At 47.7% G+C, this 17,707-nt stretch overlaps 1 protein-coding gene across 1 annotated transcript in view; it reads right to left on the reverse strand.

Annotated features, from left to right (window-relative positions):
* LOC115460340 overlaps positions 1-17,707 on the reverse strand; it is a 172,745-nt gene that overhangs the window by 62,851 nt on the left and 92,187 nt on the right. Inside the window, exons 5-6 of the mRNA XM_030190130.1 lie at positions 14,074-14,504; positions 2,482-2,703 (exon numbers count right to left, since the gene is read on the reverse strand). Coding sequence (XP_030045990.1) covers positions 2,482-2,703; positions 14,074-14,504 — 653 coding nt within the window. The remainder of the gene's footprint in view (positions 1-2,481; positions 2,704-14,073; positions 14,505-17,707) is intronic.

Consider the following 17,707-nt stretch of genomic DNA (forward strand, 5'->3'; position numbering starts at 1 on the left):
AGGGAGGCCCTGGAGCTGGGGGCCTTGGAGCTCGGAGGGAGCGGTCTGGGAGCTTGGAGGGAAGGGTGGCCGGCCCTGGAGCTAGGGAGGGGGCAGAGCTAGGGGGCAGGGCTAGGGTGGGGCCCCATCAAATTGGTCTGCATAGGGCCCCGCACTTGCTAAGACCAGCCCTGACTAGTGTTTTAGAACCCAGTGTAATTACAATGCTGCCTTTCCACACATAAGGTTGTAGCTCGTTCAACTGGCTCGTAATCTATCACTGTTGGATTCCCTACATATGCAGAAAGAAGCCTGGAATCATGTTACACAGGCAACCATTGTGAACTGATGCAAGTGGGCAAGCTTTGTTAGGGAGAGCGCCGAAATAGATGCAGCTGTTGCAAATGCGTCAGATGAACAGGCTATTGACATCCCAGCCGGTGTTACTGAAGAGGAGTTTCATCACTATGTAGCTGTTGATTATGATCTACAAACAGCTGACGACAGCACTGATGTCCAGATATGCGCCTACATGCAGGCAACGGCTGAGGATGAAACAGCTGATGAAATGAGCGAGGCACTTGCTGACGAAATTCAACAACCTCCTGTCACTTTTGAAAGAGCGCTGGAGAGTCTCAACACTGTGCGGGCCTATCAGGAGGCCACTGGATGTAGTTTTTACTGTCTGGCAGATGTAGTCTATGGAACTCACAGACACAAGAGTGTACAGAGGACTATGACTGATAACTGACGTTAGGCTTACTTGACGTAAACGGAGACTGTATACTGTATGTATAATAAACAGTACTGTACATATGTTTATCAGATGTCAAGCTTCTTTGGGTCACAACAGTTAAGTGCACGCTCCAGTTACCTGCATGTATTTCTTTGGTCCCAGACCCTTGCACTTAAGCAGATTGCACTGTACATCCAAATCTCCTCACGTCCAGAAAGCGACGCACACATTTCCCATTTTAAAATGGTGAAAATATATTTGTACCTGCTGTGAGACAAGCATAAATATCAGCTACCTGCTCATATGGACCTGGGGTCTCTACCCATGTTTGAGGGAATAATGGTGTTTGCCTCAGTGGTACCTAACATAACCTTAAAAAACTGGAAAGTACATTGAGCCAAATGAAATAACTGCGTTTTTGTTTTTTTTTATGTGTTCATTCTGTCTTAGAAATTCCTTGTGAAATTGGCACCTACATATAGAAAGTCTTATGCAGCTGCCCTTTTATAGGGCATGTCGTGTTCTGAAATTAATCTCCCAATTTACGTACTGGCAAATACACAATGTATTTGTTGGAGTCTTATAATGAATTGTATAAAAGGTTCTCCATGGTGATGATGTGATCGACTTAGATATCACCTGATATGTTCTTGCGGTTAGGAAGCTGTGAAACAAATTCACAATTTCATCAGGGGAATGGTGTGTTGTGAGATCTGATAGATTGTTCAGAGAACACATGCCCCCAATGAAGTGCTTGTGGAGGAGTGGCCTAATGGTTAGTGCAGCAGACTTTGATCCCAGCATCCTGGGTTCAATTCCCACTACAGTTCCTTGTGACCCTGGGCAAGTTACTTAACCCTCCATTGCCTCAGGTACAAAAACCAAGATTGTGAGCCCTCTAGGGACAAAGATAGTACCTGCTTATAATTGGATTGTAAGCCACTTTGAACCTGAACTCTGTTTGGGATAATGCAGGATACAAGTGTCATAATAATAATTAATCCCTATTACTGGGATGTATAGGGATATCCAAAACGGAATTACAATAAAATTTAGAAAGGGGGGACAATTCAGCCAAGTTTAATTATCAGTGAGTCTAGCTGTAACAACAGTTCACTACCAAGCTCTAGACATCACAGTACTCCTCACTTTGTAACCTCTTAATGTGAATTACTAAATGTGATCGCAACAAAAATCCATATACCTTCCCCTAAGGAACCCAATAAATTGAACATATAATCAAAAATCTAAATAATGTTAAATACCAAAAAAATGTCCAAGCACCAAAAAAATCAGGGGACACTACAGGAACGAAACTTAACTTCAACTTATGATTCCTCGCTCTTTTTCCATCTATTCTCAAAATGTCCAACAGGAAAACCCTGTTTCAAAAAAATCTTCCTCAGGGACTTCAGTGCTGTGTACTGGGAAGATTGTGTGATGGAAGCAATCACTTTGGGGGGGGGGGGGGCTGTCACCAAGGTGTGGGAGAAAGTGGCTTGTGAGTGGTGAAGGGAGGCAGAGGGAGTGGTGGGCATGGTGTCCCACTGTGGTCATGCTCCAATGGAGGGAGAGAGGGGTGAGGATAAGGATGAGTGCCAGGGGGGGATGGGAGTGAACCTGGGGGAGAAGGGAAGTTGAAGGGAATAACATGGGGAAGGATAGCAGAAGGGTGGGGGGGGGGGGGTGCTGGCTGCTGCTGGTGCTGGCTGGTGCTGGCTGTTTGGTGCTGGCAGTGGCTGGTGCTGGCAGTGGCTGGTGCTGGCCATTGGTGCTGGCCGTTTGGTGCTGCTGCTGGCCAGCTGGTGCTGGCGGCTGCTGGCTGGCTGGTGCTGGCGGCTGCTGGCCGTTTGGTGCTGGCTGCTGGTGCTGGCGGCTGCTGGCTGGCTGGCTGGTGCTGGCTGGTTGGGAGCTGGAGCACAGCAGGTGGTGGGCTCTGGAGGTTGGGGTGAGCAGGTGGCATCTCCTTCCTCTTCCCCTTCCCCTTCCTGTTGGGACATATGAAGATAAGTAGTGCTTATTGAACACATGAATTACTATTTGAACAAGAAGTTAAAAAAAAAAGTCTCTGAAAATAATTAACAATTGTGCTAAGAAATGGTTTTTGGGTGCAAGTTTGATTATCCACGTTATAGGAGGTTTTTGACAGATGATTGAAAGTGGTCATTAAAAGTTGTTTGAATCGGCAGATGTTTTGGAGGTCTTTTCTTCCTATTTTTTGCATTTTTCTTACACTTTTGTATCTGTTCCATTCACATAATTTTTTGTACCACAATATAAGTGCCACAATGGGACAGACTGGATGGACCATGCAGGTCTTTATCTGCAGTCATGTACTGTGCTACTGTGTTTCCCTTGGTGTAATTGCTCATGCCTAAAGGTGGATGCAGATCTCGGCGCTACCGCTATTCTATAAAGGGCGCCTAACCCAGAACACCCTTCATAGAATAGCACTGAGTACCAATTTTTTTCAGAGCCCAAACTTCTAGTGCTACATACTGAATCTGGTGCTAATTGTATAGAATCTCCTGGATGGCTTCCATATTGCTGAATTGTTTGGCTCCTTTTTCCAGCAATCCAGTTCATCAACTGCACACAGATATTGGTTCCTGAAGAAGTATGAGATGAAAAGGGATGCTCTGTTGAACTGGAAACTTTTTTGTGCACAGTAAGTTATTATTCTATGCAGTAGTATACCAAGAGTGGGGCGGTCCACTCTGGGTGCAGGCAGCAAGGGGGTGCGAGAAGCCATCACCTGGCTGTCGGCTCCACCGGTCCACTGCACCCTCTGACATTACTCCCTGTTCTGGAGCAGGGGATTGGCAGAGCCAACAGCCATGTGACTTTCCCATGCATCTCCTTGCTAGGAGTAAGGGTGGTGAGGGTGATGCACCTTGGGAGGGGGTGTGTGATGCACCTCAGGGAGGTAGGGGTGTTACGCACCTTGTAGGGGTGGCGGTGCGATGTGCCCCAGTGGGGGGCAGAGAAGCAAACCGCCCCGGGTGGCAAGCAAGCTAGGTATGCCACTGATTCTATATCATTTTGGCAAGCTTCAATATAGATGGTTTCATAAGTGAGGCTGCCATTTGGATTTATTTAAAAGAACGTGGATTGTTTTTTTTAGAGAGTCACACTATTTCATCAGGTATATGAGATGGTGTGCACAATTATTATCTGGACATATTTATATACTATTTCATAGCATGTACTGTAATTATACTGGAAGGCTCATGATGTTTAAACAGCACAAATAAGATAATTCTCCACATACAGAATAAAGTTCATTATTGTGGCTCATTGAATCATGGAAAAATCCCCAATAACAGTTTTTTAACTGATTCCTTCCAGTTTAATTAGCCCACTGTGAAATAATTCTTCCCATCAACTAATAAATCATACTTCAGTGTTAAAGTTATGACATTTTGCACAGAACATCCAAATCAGGAGATTCCTAATTTTCCAAGTAATTTACAAAAGACTATTGATCACAGAACCTTTTATACAATTCATATAAGACGCCAACAAATACACTGTGAATTTGCCAGTACGTAAATTGGGAGATTAATTTCAGAACACGGCATGCCCTATAAAAGGGCAGCTGCATAAGACTTTCTATATGTAGGTGCCAATTTCACAAGGAATTTCTAAGACAGAATGAACAAATTGAGCCAAGTGAAATAACTGCCTTTTTGTGTCTTTTAAATGTATTTTCCAGTTTTTTAAAGGCTATGTCAGGTATCACTGAGGCAAGCACCACTGTTCCCTCAAACACGGGTACAGACCCCCAGTCCATATAAGCAGGTAGCTGATATTTATGCCTCTCTCACAGCACATGTAAATATATTTAAAATTATTGGGGTATCACCATTTTAAAATAGAAAATGTGTGCATCGCTTTCTGGACGTGAGGAGATTTGAATGTACCACATGCCATTTTAGAAGTGGTAGAAGGTGTCTTGCATTCAGGTATAATATATTTTTCCATGGAGGACTTATAATTAAGTTTGTAGCTGAGGCAATGCGATTTTTGTCCACGATCACAAGAAGCAGCTATTGGATTTGAACACTGGATTATCGGATTCTACACTATGCTGCTCTAATCATTATTCCATGCCTCATACCCAGACTACAACCCCTTAAAAGCTATAAAAGCAATTCAGTAAGCTGGGAGGTGCCAATAACATGCACATGTAAAGAATATGAAGACTTACACGTGTGACTGGTGCTCATAATTCAATGTTATGTGCATGTGTTAGGCGCTGTTTGCTTACCAGCGTGTGTATGTTGTTTAGTGCAGAACTGTAAGAGGGGTGAATATGTGTGCGGAACTTGGGCATGTATCCAAGTGACACATGTAACTTATAGATACTCTGCCCTATTTTCAGACCACGGGAAATAGCTGGGCTGTATCCTGCGGTCTGTGCTAAATCCAGATATTCAGTGTCGAGCCGATCACAGTGACTGGCATTGAATATCCAGTTTAACTTTAACCAACCATTGCTGAATATCAACTTGGCTGGTAAAAATCAGACTGGCCAAAGTCAGGCCAGCCAAGTTATTCCACCTATTGTGGTGGCCAAATATAAAAACTTAGTAAGTGACAGCAGATAAAGACCTTAATGGTCCATCCAGTCTGCCCAACAGTCACATCCATTATATCAATTCAAGATTTAAATCAACAATAAGCATGATATTTATTTATTTGTTGCATTTGTATCCCACATTTTCCCACCTATTTGCAGGCTCAATATGGCTTACATTATGCCGTAATGGAAATCACCATTTCCGGAACTGAGAAATACAAAGTGGTATTGCATTAAAGTTCATAGAAGATAGAGTAAACTGTAAAGTGAGTTAGACAGTCAAATATAGAAAGTTCATTTCCGACATGAAATACTTGATCATGGTTTTTCTTTGGTGTTTATGGGACACAGACCATAGAAGTTCACCCAGCTCAGTCCTTATGTTCCACTAACTTGGTTGATCTGCTTTTAAAAATCTGCAGGTAGCTGATTGAATATCGCTGGTTAGTGGCTTAAAGATATAGTCTTAATACAAATAGAGGGAAATAAATTGTTATAGGAGTACCCCAAATCACAAATGTTGAAACACATACCAGAAAATGTAGATGGAAAGCGATGACCACAAATGCTCGCAGTCTAAGCAATAAAGTTCATGACCTTCAAGCCCTGATGTTGGAGGCAGACTTAGACATTGTTGCAATCACGGAGACGTGGCTAAATAGTTCCCATGCATGGGATGCAAACATACCGGGCTATAATCTATTTAGGAAGGATAGAGAGGGTCGAAAAGGTGGAGGAGTAGCTCTGTATGTGAGGAATGACATCGAGGCAACTGAAATGTCAGGGACCTGGGGAAAGGAAGAAGCGATATGGATCACCTTAAAAAGAGATGATAAAACCTCTATACACGTGGGTGTTGTCTACAGACCTCCGACACAACTGGAGGATCTAGATAAAGATCTGGTCACAGATATCCATAAGTTGGGAAAGAAGAGAGAGGTGCTGTTGCTGGGAGATTTCAATCTGCCGGATGTAGATTGGAAAGTTCCGTCTGTGGAATCGGAAAGAAGTAGAGAGATTGTGGATGCTTTTCAAAGTGCTCTGCTCAGACAAATGGTGACAGAACCCACAAGGGAGGGAGCGATGCTGGATCTGGTGCTCACAAATGGGGATAGTGTGTCAAATGTTCGAGTGGGTGCCCACCTGGGCGGCAGTGACCATCAAACGGTTTGGTTTGATATGACTGCTGAAGTGGAGGGCGGACACTCAAAAATCAAAGTCCTGGATTTCAAGCATGCTGACTTTAGTAAAATGGGGGAATACCTGAGGAAGGAGCTGATGGGATGGGAGGATGAACAAGAAGTGGAAGGACAGTGGTCCATGCTGAAAGAAGCTATAAATAGGGCCACAAACCTTTATGTAAAGAGAGTAAATAAAAGCAAGAGAAAAAGGAAACCGATATGGTTCTCCAAACAAGAGGCTGAGAAAATAAAGGCTAAAGAGTTGGCATTCCTGAAATACAGAAAGACTCAAGAAGAGGAACACGGGGAGGAATACCGGATGAAACTGAAAGAAGCCAAGAGAGAGATACATCTGGCGAAAGCGCAAGCGGAAGAACAAATGGCTAGAAATGTAAGGAGGGGTGACAAAACTTTCTTCAGGTATATTAGTTAAAGGAGGAAGACTAAAAAGGGAATTGTGAGACTGAAAGATGCTGAGAACCGCTATATAGATAATGATGAAGAAAAAGCAAATTTGCTAAATAGATACTTTTGTTCTGTTTTCACAGAAGAAAATCCTGGAGCAGGACCGCAATGGACTGGCAAAAGTACATATGAGAATGGAGTGGATATAGCACCGTTCACGGAAGAGAGTGTGTATGAACAACTTAAAAATCTAAAGGTGGACAAAGCAGTGGGACCGGATGGGATCCACCCCAGGATATTGAGGGAGCTCAGAGAGGTTCTGGCGGGTCCTCTTAAAGATTTGTTTAATAAATCCTTGGAGACGGGAGAGGTTCCGTGGGATTGGAGAACGGCGGAGGTGGTCCCTCTTCACAAAAGTGGTGATAGGGAAGAAGCTGGAAACTACAGGCCGGTAAGCCTCACTTCAATTATTGGAAAAGTAATGGAAGCGATGCTGAAGGAAAGGATAGTGAATTTCCTGGAAGCAAATAAGTTGCAAGATCCGAGACAACATGGTTTCACCAAAGGGAAATCGTGCCAAACGAATCTCATTGAATTCTTTGACTGGGTGACCGGAGAATTAAATCAAGGATGTGCTATGGACGTAATCTACTTAGATTTCAGCAAAGCTTTTGACACGGTTCCCCACAGGAGGCTCTTGAATGAACTAGACGGGCTGAAGATAGGACCCGAAGTGGTGAACTGGATTAGGAACTGGTTGACGGGCAGATGCCAGAGGGTGGTGGTAAATGGAGTTCGCTCGGAGGAGAGAAAGGTGAGTAGTGGAGTGCCTCAGGGATCGGTGCTGGGGCCAATTCTATTCAATATATTTGTGAGTGATATTGCCGAAGGCTTAGAAGGTAAAGTTTGCCTTTTTGCGGATGACACCAAGATTTGCAACAGAGTGGACACCCCGGAGGGAGTGGAAAGCATGAAAAAAGATCTGCGGAAGCTAGAAGAATGGTCTAACGTTTGGCAATTAAAATTCAATGCGAAGAAATGCAAAATGATGCACTTAGGGAGTAGAAATCCACGGGAGATGTATGTGTTAGGCGGTGAGAGTCTGATAGGTACGGACGGGGAGAGGGATCTTGGGGTGATAGTATCTGAGGACCTGAAGGCGACGAAACAGTGTGACAAGGCGGTGGCCGTAGCTAGAAGATTGCTAGGCTGTATAGAGAGAGGTGTGATCAGCAGAAGACAAGAGGTTTTAATACCCCTTTATAAGACGTTGGTGAGGCCCCACCTGGAGTATTGTGTTCAGTTTTGGAGGCCATATCTTGTGAAGGATGTTAAAAAAATGGAAGCGGTGCAAAGAAAAGCTACGAGAATGGTATGGGATTTGCGTTACAAGACGTATGAGGAGAGACTTGTTGACCTGAACATGTATACCCTGGAGGAAAGGAGAAACAGGGGTGATATGATACAGACGTTCAAATATTTGAAAGGTATTAATCTGCAAACGAACCTTTTCTGGAGAGGGGAAGGCAGTAGAACTAGAGGACATGAAATGAGATTGAAGGGGTGCAGACTCAAGAAAAATGTCAGGAAGTATTTTTTCAAGGAGAGAGTGGTGGATGCTTGGAGAACTCTTTTATTAAAAAAGAAACGCAAAGCCATACAGAAACATATAACCCCAAACCAAATATATACAAACAAGTCCCCCACCTTAAATCCACCTATCTACCTATATACACTGTCAACCCCCACCCATCCTAAAATGAAATTAAATGAACATAAAATTCAAATAAAACTCGAAGCCAATTCAAAATAAACTGTCCAACCCCTCTATGGAGGTTTCAAGTGCACATGCCTCCACCAAACATTGGTTCTTGCTATCCCCTCCGCCACCCGTTCCCACTGGGCTACCCCCTGGACCGCCCGAACCACCTCCCAACTAACGCTGTCGGCTGATCGGTAGTCCTGGTGCAAGGAGACCCCACACCGAGCCATCCAGAGGCTAAACCGGAGTATCACCGAGATGAGGAACTCCGTCACCGGATCTAACCACCCACCTCCCCCCTGCCGCCCGTAAACCCAATCTGCATATGAATATGAGTTAAAACTCGGGATGTGTAATAATGCTGCTACCCTGCCACATACCATTCGTGTAAAAGGGCATTCCCGTAAAAAATGTTCCATCGTTTCCTCCCTCCCCACGCACTCCCCCCTTGGGCAATCCCGTTCCTGCACATTCCTGTAGTTAATATTCCCTCTGACATACAATTTCCCGTGAAAAGACAGCCAAGCAATGTCTCTGTATTTCGGCGGGATCCTCCGTGAGGCCACCAACCGCAAGCCCTGCCTCAGCACTGGACCAGGTGCATCTTTCAGTACCAGGGGCGATGAGAATGTTTGGGACCTCACCCGTTCCACCCATACCTCCCTCCTCCCTGTCTTTATTTCCTCTGCCAAAATTCCCCAAACTCGTACCAGCCGAACTAAGGGCCTATAGTACCCAACCTGGTCCGGAGCCCCCTTCCTTACCACCCGCACCCTCCTTCCCAACTTCCACGGGAGCCAGAATCTCTCCCACCAAGACAGAACGCTACCTGCCCATCCTGGCGGATCTCTGTCCAGTGCCCGTCCCAGGTTAAACTGAATAAACAGGGAGCTAAAGAAAAGTACAGGGTTTACCATCCCTACTCCCCCCTCTTCCCGGGCCAAGTATGTGATGTTACGCTTGACCGGGTTCAGCCGATTCCCCCACAACATCTGAAAAAAAACACTATATAGGGTGGTATAACAATGCACTGGCAACAAACAAATATAACTGATAAACAAAAACATAGGCACCAGGTGAGATTTAATCAGCTGAACCCGGTCAGTCATGGACATCCTCCACCCTTTCCATCTGTCAACCTTTTCCTTAGCTCCCTGTATGCACCGCTGCCAATTAAAGGTTGCATAATCCCCCTGTTCAAAATATACCCCTAATACCCGCAGTCTGCTAATGACCTCCGGAAACTCCCCTCCCAAATCAAAAGAGCCCCCTGGAGGACCCACCCACAGACTCTGACTTTTCTGGAAGTTTATCAAAGCCCCTGTAGCCTGTGAGTACCCAGAAATGACCCCTTTCAATTTCTCCCCCTCTGTTGTGTCCGCCACCCACACCGTGACATCATCAGCGTAAGCCACCACCCTTAATTGAGACCCTGTACACACCTCCACCCCCTGAAGTCCCTCCTTCCCTCCCTGCTCTAACCGCCTAACAAAGGGATCAATTGCAAAAGCATAAAGTACCGGGCTTAAAGGACATCCCTGCCGCACCCCTGCTGTCACCCCGAACCTATTCCCTTTCCAACCGTTCACCAGGGGAAAACACCGTGCCCTCGTGTACAATAAACGTAATTGAGCCACCCATTCCCTAGGAAACCCATAGTGCTCTAAAACCTGCCAAAGAAACGCCCACTGTACCCTGTCAAAAGCCTTATCCTGATCTAATGCCACCATTAGTCTTCCTTCCCCCCGACTATGTTCCACCCCTTCCCTTACCCAAGCCGCTGCCTCCAGAACCCCCCTCCCCTTAATCCCACAGGCCTGTGAACTTGCCAACACCCCCCCCCCACCACCTCCTTCATCCTATTCAGAAGCATATGCGCGAATATCTTCCGATCACCATTGAGCAGGGCAATCGGACGCCAGTTGGCCAAGGACTCTGGATCTTTTCCCTTACTCAGAAGAATCAACGCTGCCTCGGTCAGGGATTGGGGTAAAACCCCCTGCTGACGTGCAGCCTCCCAGACTTGCAGCAGGATTGGGGCCAGAAGGTGCTTAAATGCCTGATAGTACTCTGTTGTGAGTCCATCTGGCCCTGGTGCTGTCTTCCTCCTTAAGGCCCCAATGGCCTCTTCTACCTCCCCCAGCGACCAGGGGCGCAACAGGGCCTGAAGAGACGGGCCCCCCCTTCCCACCCCCGGTGTCCCCGCAATATAGTGACCCATCACTTCCTTATCCACTTGCTTATCTGAAAAAAATCGTGCAAAGTGCTCTTCCACCACCTTTAGAATCCCCTCCTTCGACACCTGCACTACCCCTCCCATGTCCCTTAAACCCCCCACAATCCTATGCTCCCTCCGCTCCTTGCAACACATAAATGGGTCTGGGCTGACCAATTTCCCAAAGTCCCGTTCATAGACCAAGGAGGCATATCGATCATACTGGACCTTTTCAAGTTGCTCCTGCAAATCCAGAATATCCTCCTTTCTCCCTCCATTGGAGAGTAGATAGTCCCTTCGTTTCTTAATGGCAGTCCCCAGCCGAGTTCTCTCCCTTCCTTCTCTCCGAGCTTGACGGGTGAAAAAAAACCTCGTCCGCCTCTTCACTAACTCCCACCACTCTCCAATGGAGGGAAAAATACCCTGGATCGAAAGCTGGTCACTCAAAAAGGCCCGATATTCCTCCTTGACCTTCTCATCGGTAACCCATTTAAGGTTAAGCCGCCATAACCCCCTCCCCGGCCTATGCCCCGCCCAACCCCCCACCTCCACCAACACCAGTTTATGGTCCGAGAAGTCCACGTCCACCAACCTGGGCCCCCGAACGCATGCCCCTTCCCGGACCAAAAATCTGTCTATCCTGCTCCTACACTGTCCCCGTGCAAATGTGAAACCCTCCACCTCTGGTGAAAATTCAAGGTGCACATCTACCAACCCTGCCCCTTTCATTATCCCAGCTAGCCGTATCCCATCATACCTCACCTGCGCTGCCCTTCCTCCACTATCCTGTTTCCTCAAAATGGTGTTAAAATCCCCCCCCCAAACCACCTGACGTGCCGTGTATAAATAAGGTTTAATTTTACCAAATAACCGTGAACGTTCCCTCTTACTTTGTGGCCCATAAACATTAATAATCCGGGAAGCCACTCCGTGCCACAAAACATCCACCACCAAACACCTCCCTACTCCTAATTCCATCACCCTTTGAATCTGTACCTTATGTGTTTTAAATAATATCCCTACCCCCCCATACCTGTCCCCTGCCAAGCCCCAAACCGAAGGCCCCCATCTCCAGGCCCTCCTCGCACGCCTGATTGCCTCCATAGTTTGCAAGCGTGTCTCCTGGATTAGGAAACAGTCTGCCTGGATCGTGGAGAGGCCCTCAAAGGCCAAACATTGCGCCCTCTGGGAGGCCACACTCGCCACATTCAGAGTGGCAAATAATAATATAATACCTGCCATTATGTAGGGAAAGATGACTGTCTCCCAACCTCTTCCTGCTGAACTGCTTCCTTCACATCACCCCTACCTAGAGCCCAGACCCCTTCTTCAACCACTTCTTCCTCCGCCCAATCCCTAACCCCGGCTTCAAAACCTCCCTCCTTCCCCACCCCCTCCCCCCGCCCTTCTTCCTTCCCTTCTTCTTCTTAGACTCATCCAACCCCCCCTCCTCTTCAGACAAAGACAAACCCCCCCGCCCTCCTTCCTCTATTTGCCCCCCCTCCCCCCTCTGATCCCCTCCCACCCCCTGAACCTTCCCCCTCTCATTCCCGTGATCCTTCCCCTGTAGAGCTCGAATTCTATCCGATCGCCTCATAAGCTTCTCCCCCTCTCCTGCCCCCCCTCTTCCCCCCTCCCCGTCCAACCCGCCCCCACCCTCCACACTAATCTCCATCCTCCTAACCTTCCCCCCCTTCTTCTTACGCTTACCCCCCTCTCCCTCCACCCCCTCTAATTTCCTCTTTCCTTCCTCCCCTCCCCCACAACCCCACCGACCCCTTCCCCTTCTTCTTCCACCACCTCCTCTTCCTCTGCCAAAACCTGAAACCGGTTTCCTGTCTCCCTCTCTTGCTGAGCCCCCTCTCCTGACCCCCCTGAAATCCCTCTACCCTTCCCCTTCACCCCCTTCTGCTTCTTGGGGACCTGGGCCCATTCATCTACCCCTTCCAGCCCTTGCCCCTGTTTCCTCACCTGTGCTGCTGCCTCTGGAACCCCCACCTCCACAACCTCACTCTGTGCCCCCCTTGGCCCCTGATCCCGACCCTGAACCCCCCCTCCCCCCACCCCCTCCTCCTGCACCTCCTCTTCCCTCCCCCCATTATGCGATGCCCTAGGGCAGTCCCGGAAGGCATGCCCCAGACCACCACAAAGATTGCACCTGATCGAAGAACACTCTTCGGTGGGATGATCTTTCGATCCGCACTTAGCACATTGCTGTACTGGGCAGGACATGCTAAAATGGCGGAAAGACCCACACCGAAAACATTGTCTTGGCTGTCCCTTGTAAAAACACAGGATTCTGTCCCTTCCAATAAAAGCCGCTGAAGGAATGTGTTGTACTACCTGCCCTACCTGGTGAAGTTTAACCAAAGCCCCCCACCCCCCCGCCCAGACTCTACTGGGATCCGGGAGCTTGGTCAATGGAGTCCTCAACTCGGCATACCTGTGCAGCCAAAAGGCCAAGTCTGCCCCTGAGATGGACTCATTACGGACTAGCAGAGTCACCTGCACCAGATCTGGCCGACTGATGGGAACTACCCTATAATATTTCCAATCCCCCCTTCCTCTTACCCCCTCATACTTTTCCCAGAAGACCTCCATGCCTCTCTGGGTCAGAAAACTGACATCGTATTCTGGGAGATTAACTGGATGAATACAGGCATAGAGGTCTTCTGGGACAAACCCTAACCCCAAAACTAGTTTCAACACTGTATCACGTGAAGGCATTCCCCCCTCCCCCACCCACTTGATTTGGACCACATTCCTTCTCTTGGGCGGTTGCCCATAACCCCTACCTCCCCTGAACCCAGCATCTGTGTCATTACTAAAGGAAAACTGCCCCTTCCCTCTTCCTCCTTCCCTATTAACCACATCTGCAAAGGAGGGCTGACCCTGCCTCCACTGACTTCCCCTCCTCCCTGAGCTTATCCCTTCCTTGCCTGAAGATCCCTTCCCCCCCACCTGCTGATCCTGCCCACCCCCTTTACCTTCCCTTACCATCTCCCCATCAACCCCCTCCCCCCTTCCACAAACTGGAACAGCAACCCGTTCACCAACCTTTTCACCAACAGAACAGTTCCCCAAACCCTCTGCCCCTTCCCCCTTACCCCCCTCCCTCACATCACAAATCAACATATCCTGAACATCATCCCCTCCCCCTCCCCCCTGCCCACAGTCAGTGCCCAGAGAACTGAGCCCCCTGGAATCTATAACCAGTTCTGAACAGTCCTTAGCTTTCACAATGCTTCCCTGGGAGTGAGCTCCCTCTGCCTGGGCTGCAGATCCCCCAGCAATATCTTCTGTCAGAGAGACTGCTGATACACTCTGAGGAGAGCTCTGTTCTCCCTGCACCAGCAGGTCCAGCGTGAGGCTGCTTACAGTTTTTACAGAGCCAGAGTTCATCTCATCTTCCCTTCTGTGCTGGGGATTCCCTGAGCCTGGTTGTACTGCTGAATCCACCACTTGTGGCTGTAAACCTGGTGCCTCAATCAGGGAGCTAACTAAGCTCACCTGTGTCTGCAGCCCTAAGACCTGCTGTTCATTAGTGTCCACACTCCCAATGTCAGTATGCTTTCCAGCTTGCTTTCCAGTGTTCACCTTCCCTGTCAAACTGTTGCCTGCATCAGTGTTGGGTAGTGCAGGCACTTTTTGTGAAATAACACAAAACCCCAAGTCACCGTCCTCAGTTTCAAAGACAGCAGAATGTGTAGGCTGACTGAGTTCCAACTCCATTGTGTTTTCAGCCATAGTCTCTGCAGCACCACCTGAGGTCTCTTCAACTCCTTCCCTCTCTTCCCTGGCAGCTGCCTCTAAGGTAAGGTTTGCAGGGTTCTGAGTTGCTAGATTCTTCATAAATTGTAAAGTGTCTTGACTGCTTGTCCCCACCACATTATCTCCTGCAACCTGGTGTTTTGTAAAACAATCCTTAGATACCAACTCTCCTGTTTCCTCTGGCTGATTCTGGTTTGGCACTGTCCTGGGTTGAAATCTTTCCCTGGTAATATAGAGTTCCCTTAAAGGGTTATCAGAGCCCTTCTTCAGGGAGTCCAACACCTTTCTTTTCAGGCAAAGCTGCTTTCTCAAACGAGCTTCTTCCTTTCCATACAGACTCTTCTGTGCTGCTGGGGCCAACTTCTGCAGGGTTCTAGCCCTGTTTAGTTTTTTCCCCAGCACTTCCACCTCCTTCCCCAGGGCTTCAATCCTCCTCACCCTGTCCACGATACCTCTGGCTGAAGAATCAGGGCTGCTGCTTCCCAGCTGCCCTACCCCCTCCTCCTCCTCCTCCTCCTCCTCTTCCTCAGACCACTCATCCTCACTGTACAACGGGTCCAGCACCGGCTGAAGCTGCTGACCCTCTTCCATCCTCTGTTCTGCCACTTTCTGGGCCTGCGGGACTCTCACCCTCTGCCTCCCCCTCCCATGCTCTTCGTGCTCCTTACCCGGTAACCGCTGGGTCATGGGAGGGGTGCTGGGTCCACTGTCCCCCCTGGACCTCGAGGCTCCACGGTCCAGGGGACTCCGCTCTCTTCTCCCAGGGGCCAGGCTCGGCTGAGAGCTGCTTCTCCGTCTCTCCTGGTAGCTGGGCCCGGCCGTTTCCCGAGCCGGGCCCTGCCCTGAGGAGCACTCCCCAGAGCCCTGCCTCATGGCTGGGAAGGGAGCTAGGCCTTGCTCCCCTCCCTTCCTCCAACCACAGAGCCTCCTGTAGTATGTCCTTCTCCTTCAGTGTCTAGTTACACACTGACTTGGAATGCCCTCCCGCGGGAGGTGGTGGAGAGGAAAACGGTAACGGAATTCAAACATGCGTGGGATAAACATAAAGGAATCCTGCTCAGAAGGAAGGGATCCCCAGAAGCTTAGCCGGTGGTGGGAGGCAGGGCTGGTGGTTGGGAGGTGGGGATAGTGCTGGGCAGACTTATACGGTTTGTGCCAGAGCCGGTGGTGGGAGGCGGGGATAGTGCTGGGCAGACTTATACGGTCTGTGCCCTGAAAAAGACAGGTACAAATCAAGGTAAGGTATACACAAAAAATGGCACATGTGAGTTTATCTTGTTAGGCAGACTGGGTGGACCGTGCAGGTCTTTTTCTGCCATCATCTACTATGTTACTATGTAATTCTATAATGCACAAAGTACTCCACTATTAAGTTTGGATATCAATAAAGGTGGCCATGAAGTTCCAAGATGGCGCTCTGACTGGTTGCACCCGAGTTAGCTGCTGAGGTGACTCTGTAGTTTTTTTTGCTGATTTCGCCGCTTCTGCAACCTCTTTGATGGGGAAACGGAGGGGGAAAGTTAAGGAGCGTTCCTCGGCTCCTGAAACGTCCTCGGCGCTACGGCAATCGACTCTTCAGTTTCCGAAGCAACTACCGGGACCTCGGGGAACTTCGACCCCCTCTGCCGCTCTCGACGCATCGGCGTCGATCGAAAGCGCCGACGGGGCTTCTCTGAGCCCTGTAGAACGCATTGCCCCGCCTCAACCCGGAAGGGAATCGCCGGCAGCCCAAGCAGGGAAGGAGAACGTAAACGCTCAGCCAAGCCTGCTCGAGGGAAGGTCTGCGACGATAGAAAATGAAATCCAACTGAAAGAAACACTTCTTCAATCAGCCTCTCAGGTACTTCCTTTGGAAATTGTTTCTAAACTTTCGCAAGTTGGTATTCAGACTCAACCCTTTCCTGGAAATTTAGGCGTGATTAAACCTGCAATTGTGACATTTGAGTCACTATGGGACATGGTGCATAATATTCAGGTCTCTATGCAACCTTCAATAAAAGAAAATACTGAACATATTAAAACTATTTCTCAAGCTGCGCTACTTCAAGCACAGGCATCAGCACAACAGGCCTTGAAACTGGAAAATTTACATATTAAATTACAAGAGAGGGGAACTTTGGAGTCAGCTTTGATTAAGGATAATATTTTTCTTCATAAACGGACAGAATACCTGGAGAATCAGATTCGGAGACTTAATCTTAGGTTTCTCAACTTCCCTAAGTCGCCTTTAATTTCACCGATTGAAATGGCTAAGAAATATATTGTGGACATTCTAGGAATGGACAAGGATTCATTGCCCCCCATAACACGGGCCTATTATATCTGGAACCCACAAGGGGGTGATGGACATCTCCCAGGGAAAGGGGATGGAATGAATTTAACTTCATTCCTAGAGAGCTCACTGGAGATTGTTACACAGAGGTCTACGTTGCTTGTTACTTTTGCTTTGGAGCCAGATCGTAATGCAATATTAAGACTTTCCCTAAGACACTTAGAAAACCTGTTTATGGGATCAAAGGTCCGTGTTTTTCCTGATCTCTCAAGACCCACTCAAGTTAGACGCAGGGCCTTTTTGGAAATGCGTCCGAGAGTGTTGGCCATGGGAATAAATTTCACTTTACGATTCCTTGTATTTGTAATTTAATGCTTGAGGGTAAACAATTTCAATTTGTTGACCCTAAACAGTTAAAAGAATTTCTTGATGCTAGAGTAGATATGAATGTTATATGCCCACCATAATATAGCAGGCTGGGATCAGTAACCCCTAGGTAGCAACTGGTGGGACTTACTTAATTGCTTTTGATATCTATTTCTTTATTCTTGGAACCAATGTTTCTTTATTTTTAGTGGACAAAATGGCTATAAATTTTACTTTTCCTTTTTTTTTTCTTTTCCTGATGTAAATGCCTATTACATGATCATAATTTGTTGTGAAATAATGATTTAAATTAATAAATAAATAAAATAAGAAAAAGGTGGCCATGAAATTTATTCACTGATTTCTCAAACACCAAGCTCTCACGCAACTCACTCTCAAACGTCCCACACAGTATCAACCACTCAGACAGAACATCGC

This window comes from Microcaecilia unicolor, chromosome 1 (assembly GCF_901765095.1).
Source record: "Microcaecilia unicolor chromosome 1, aMicUni1.1, whole genome shotgun sequence".
Taxonomy (NCBI): Eukaryota; Metazoa; Chordata; class Amphibia; order Gymnophiona; family Siphonopidae; genus Microcaecilia; species Microcaecilia unicolor.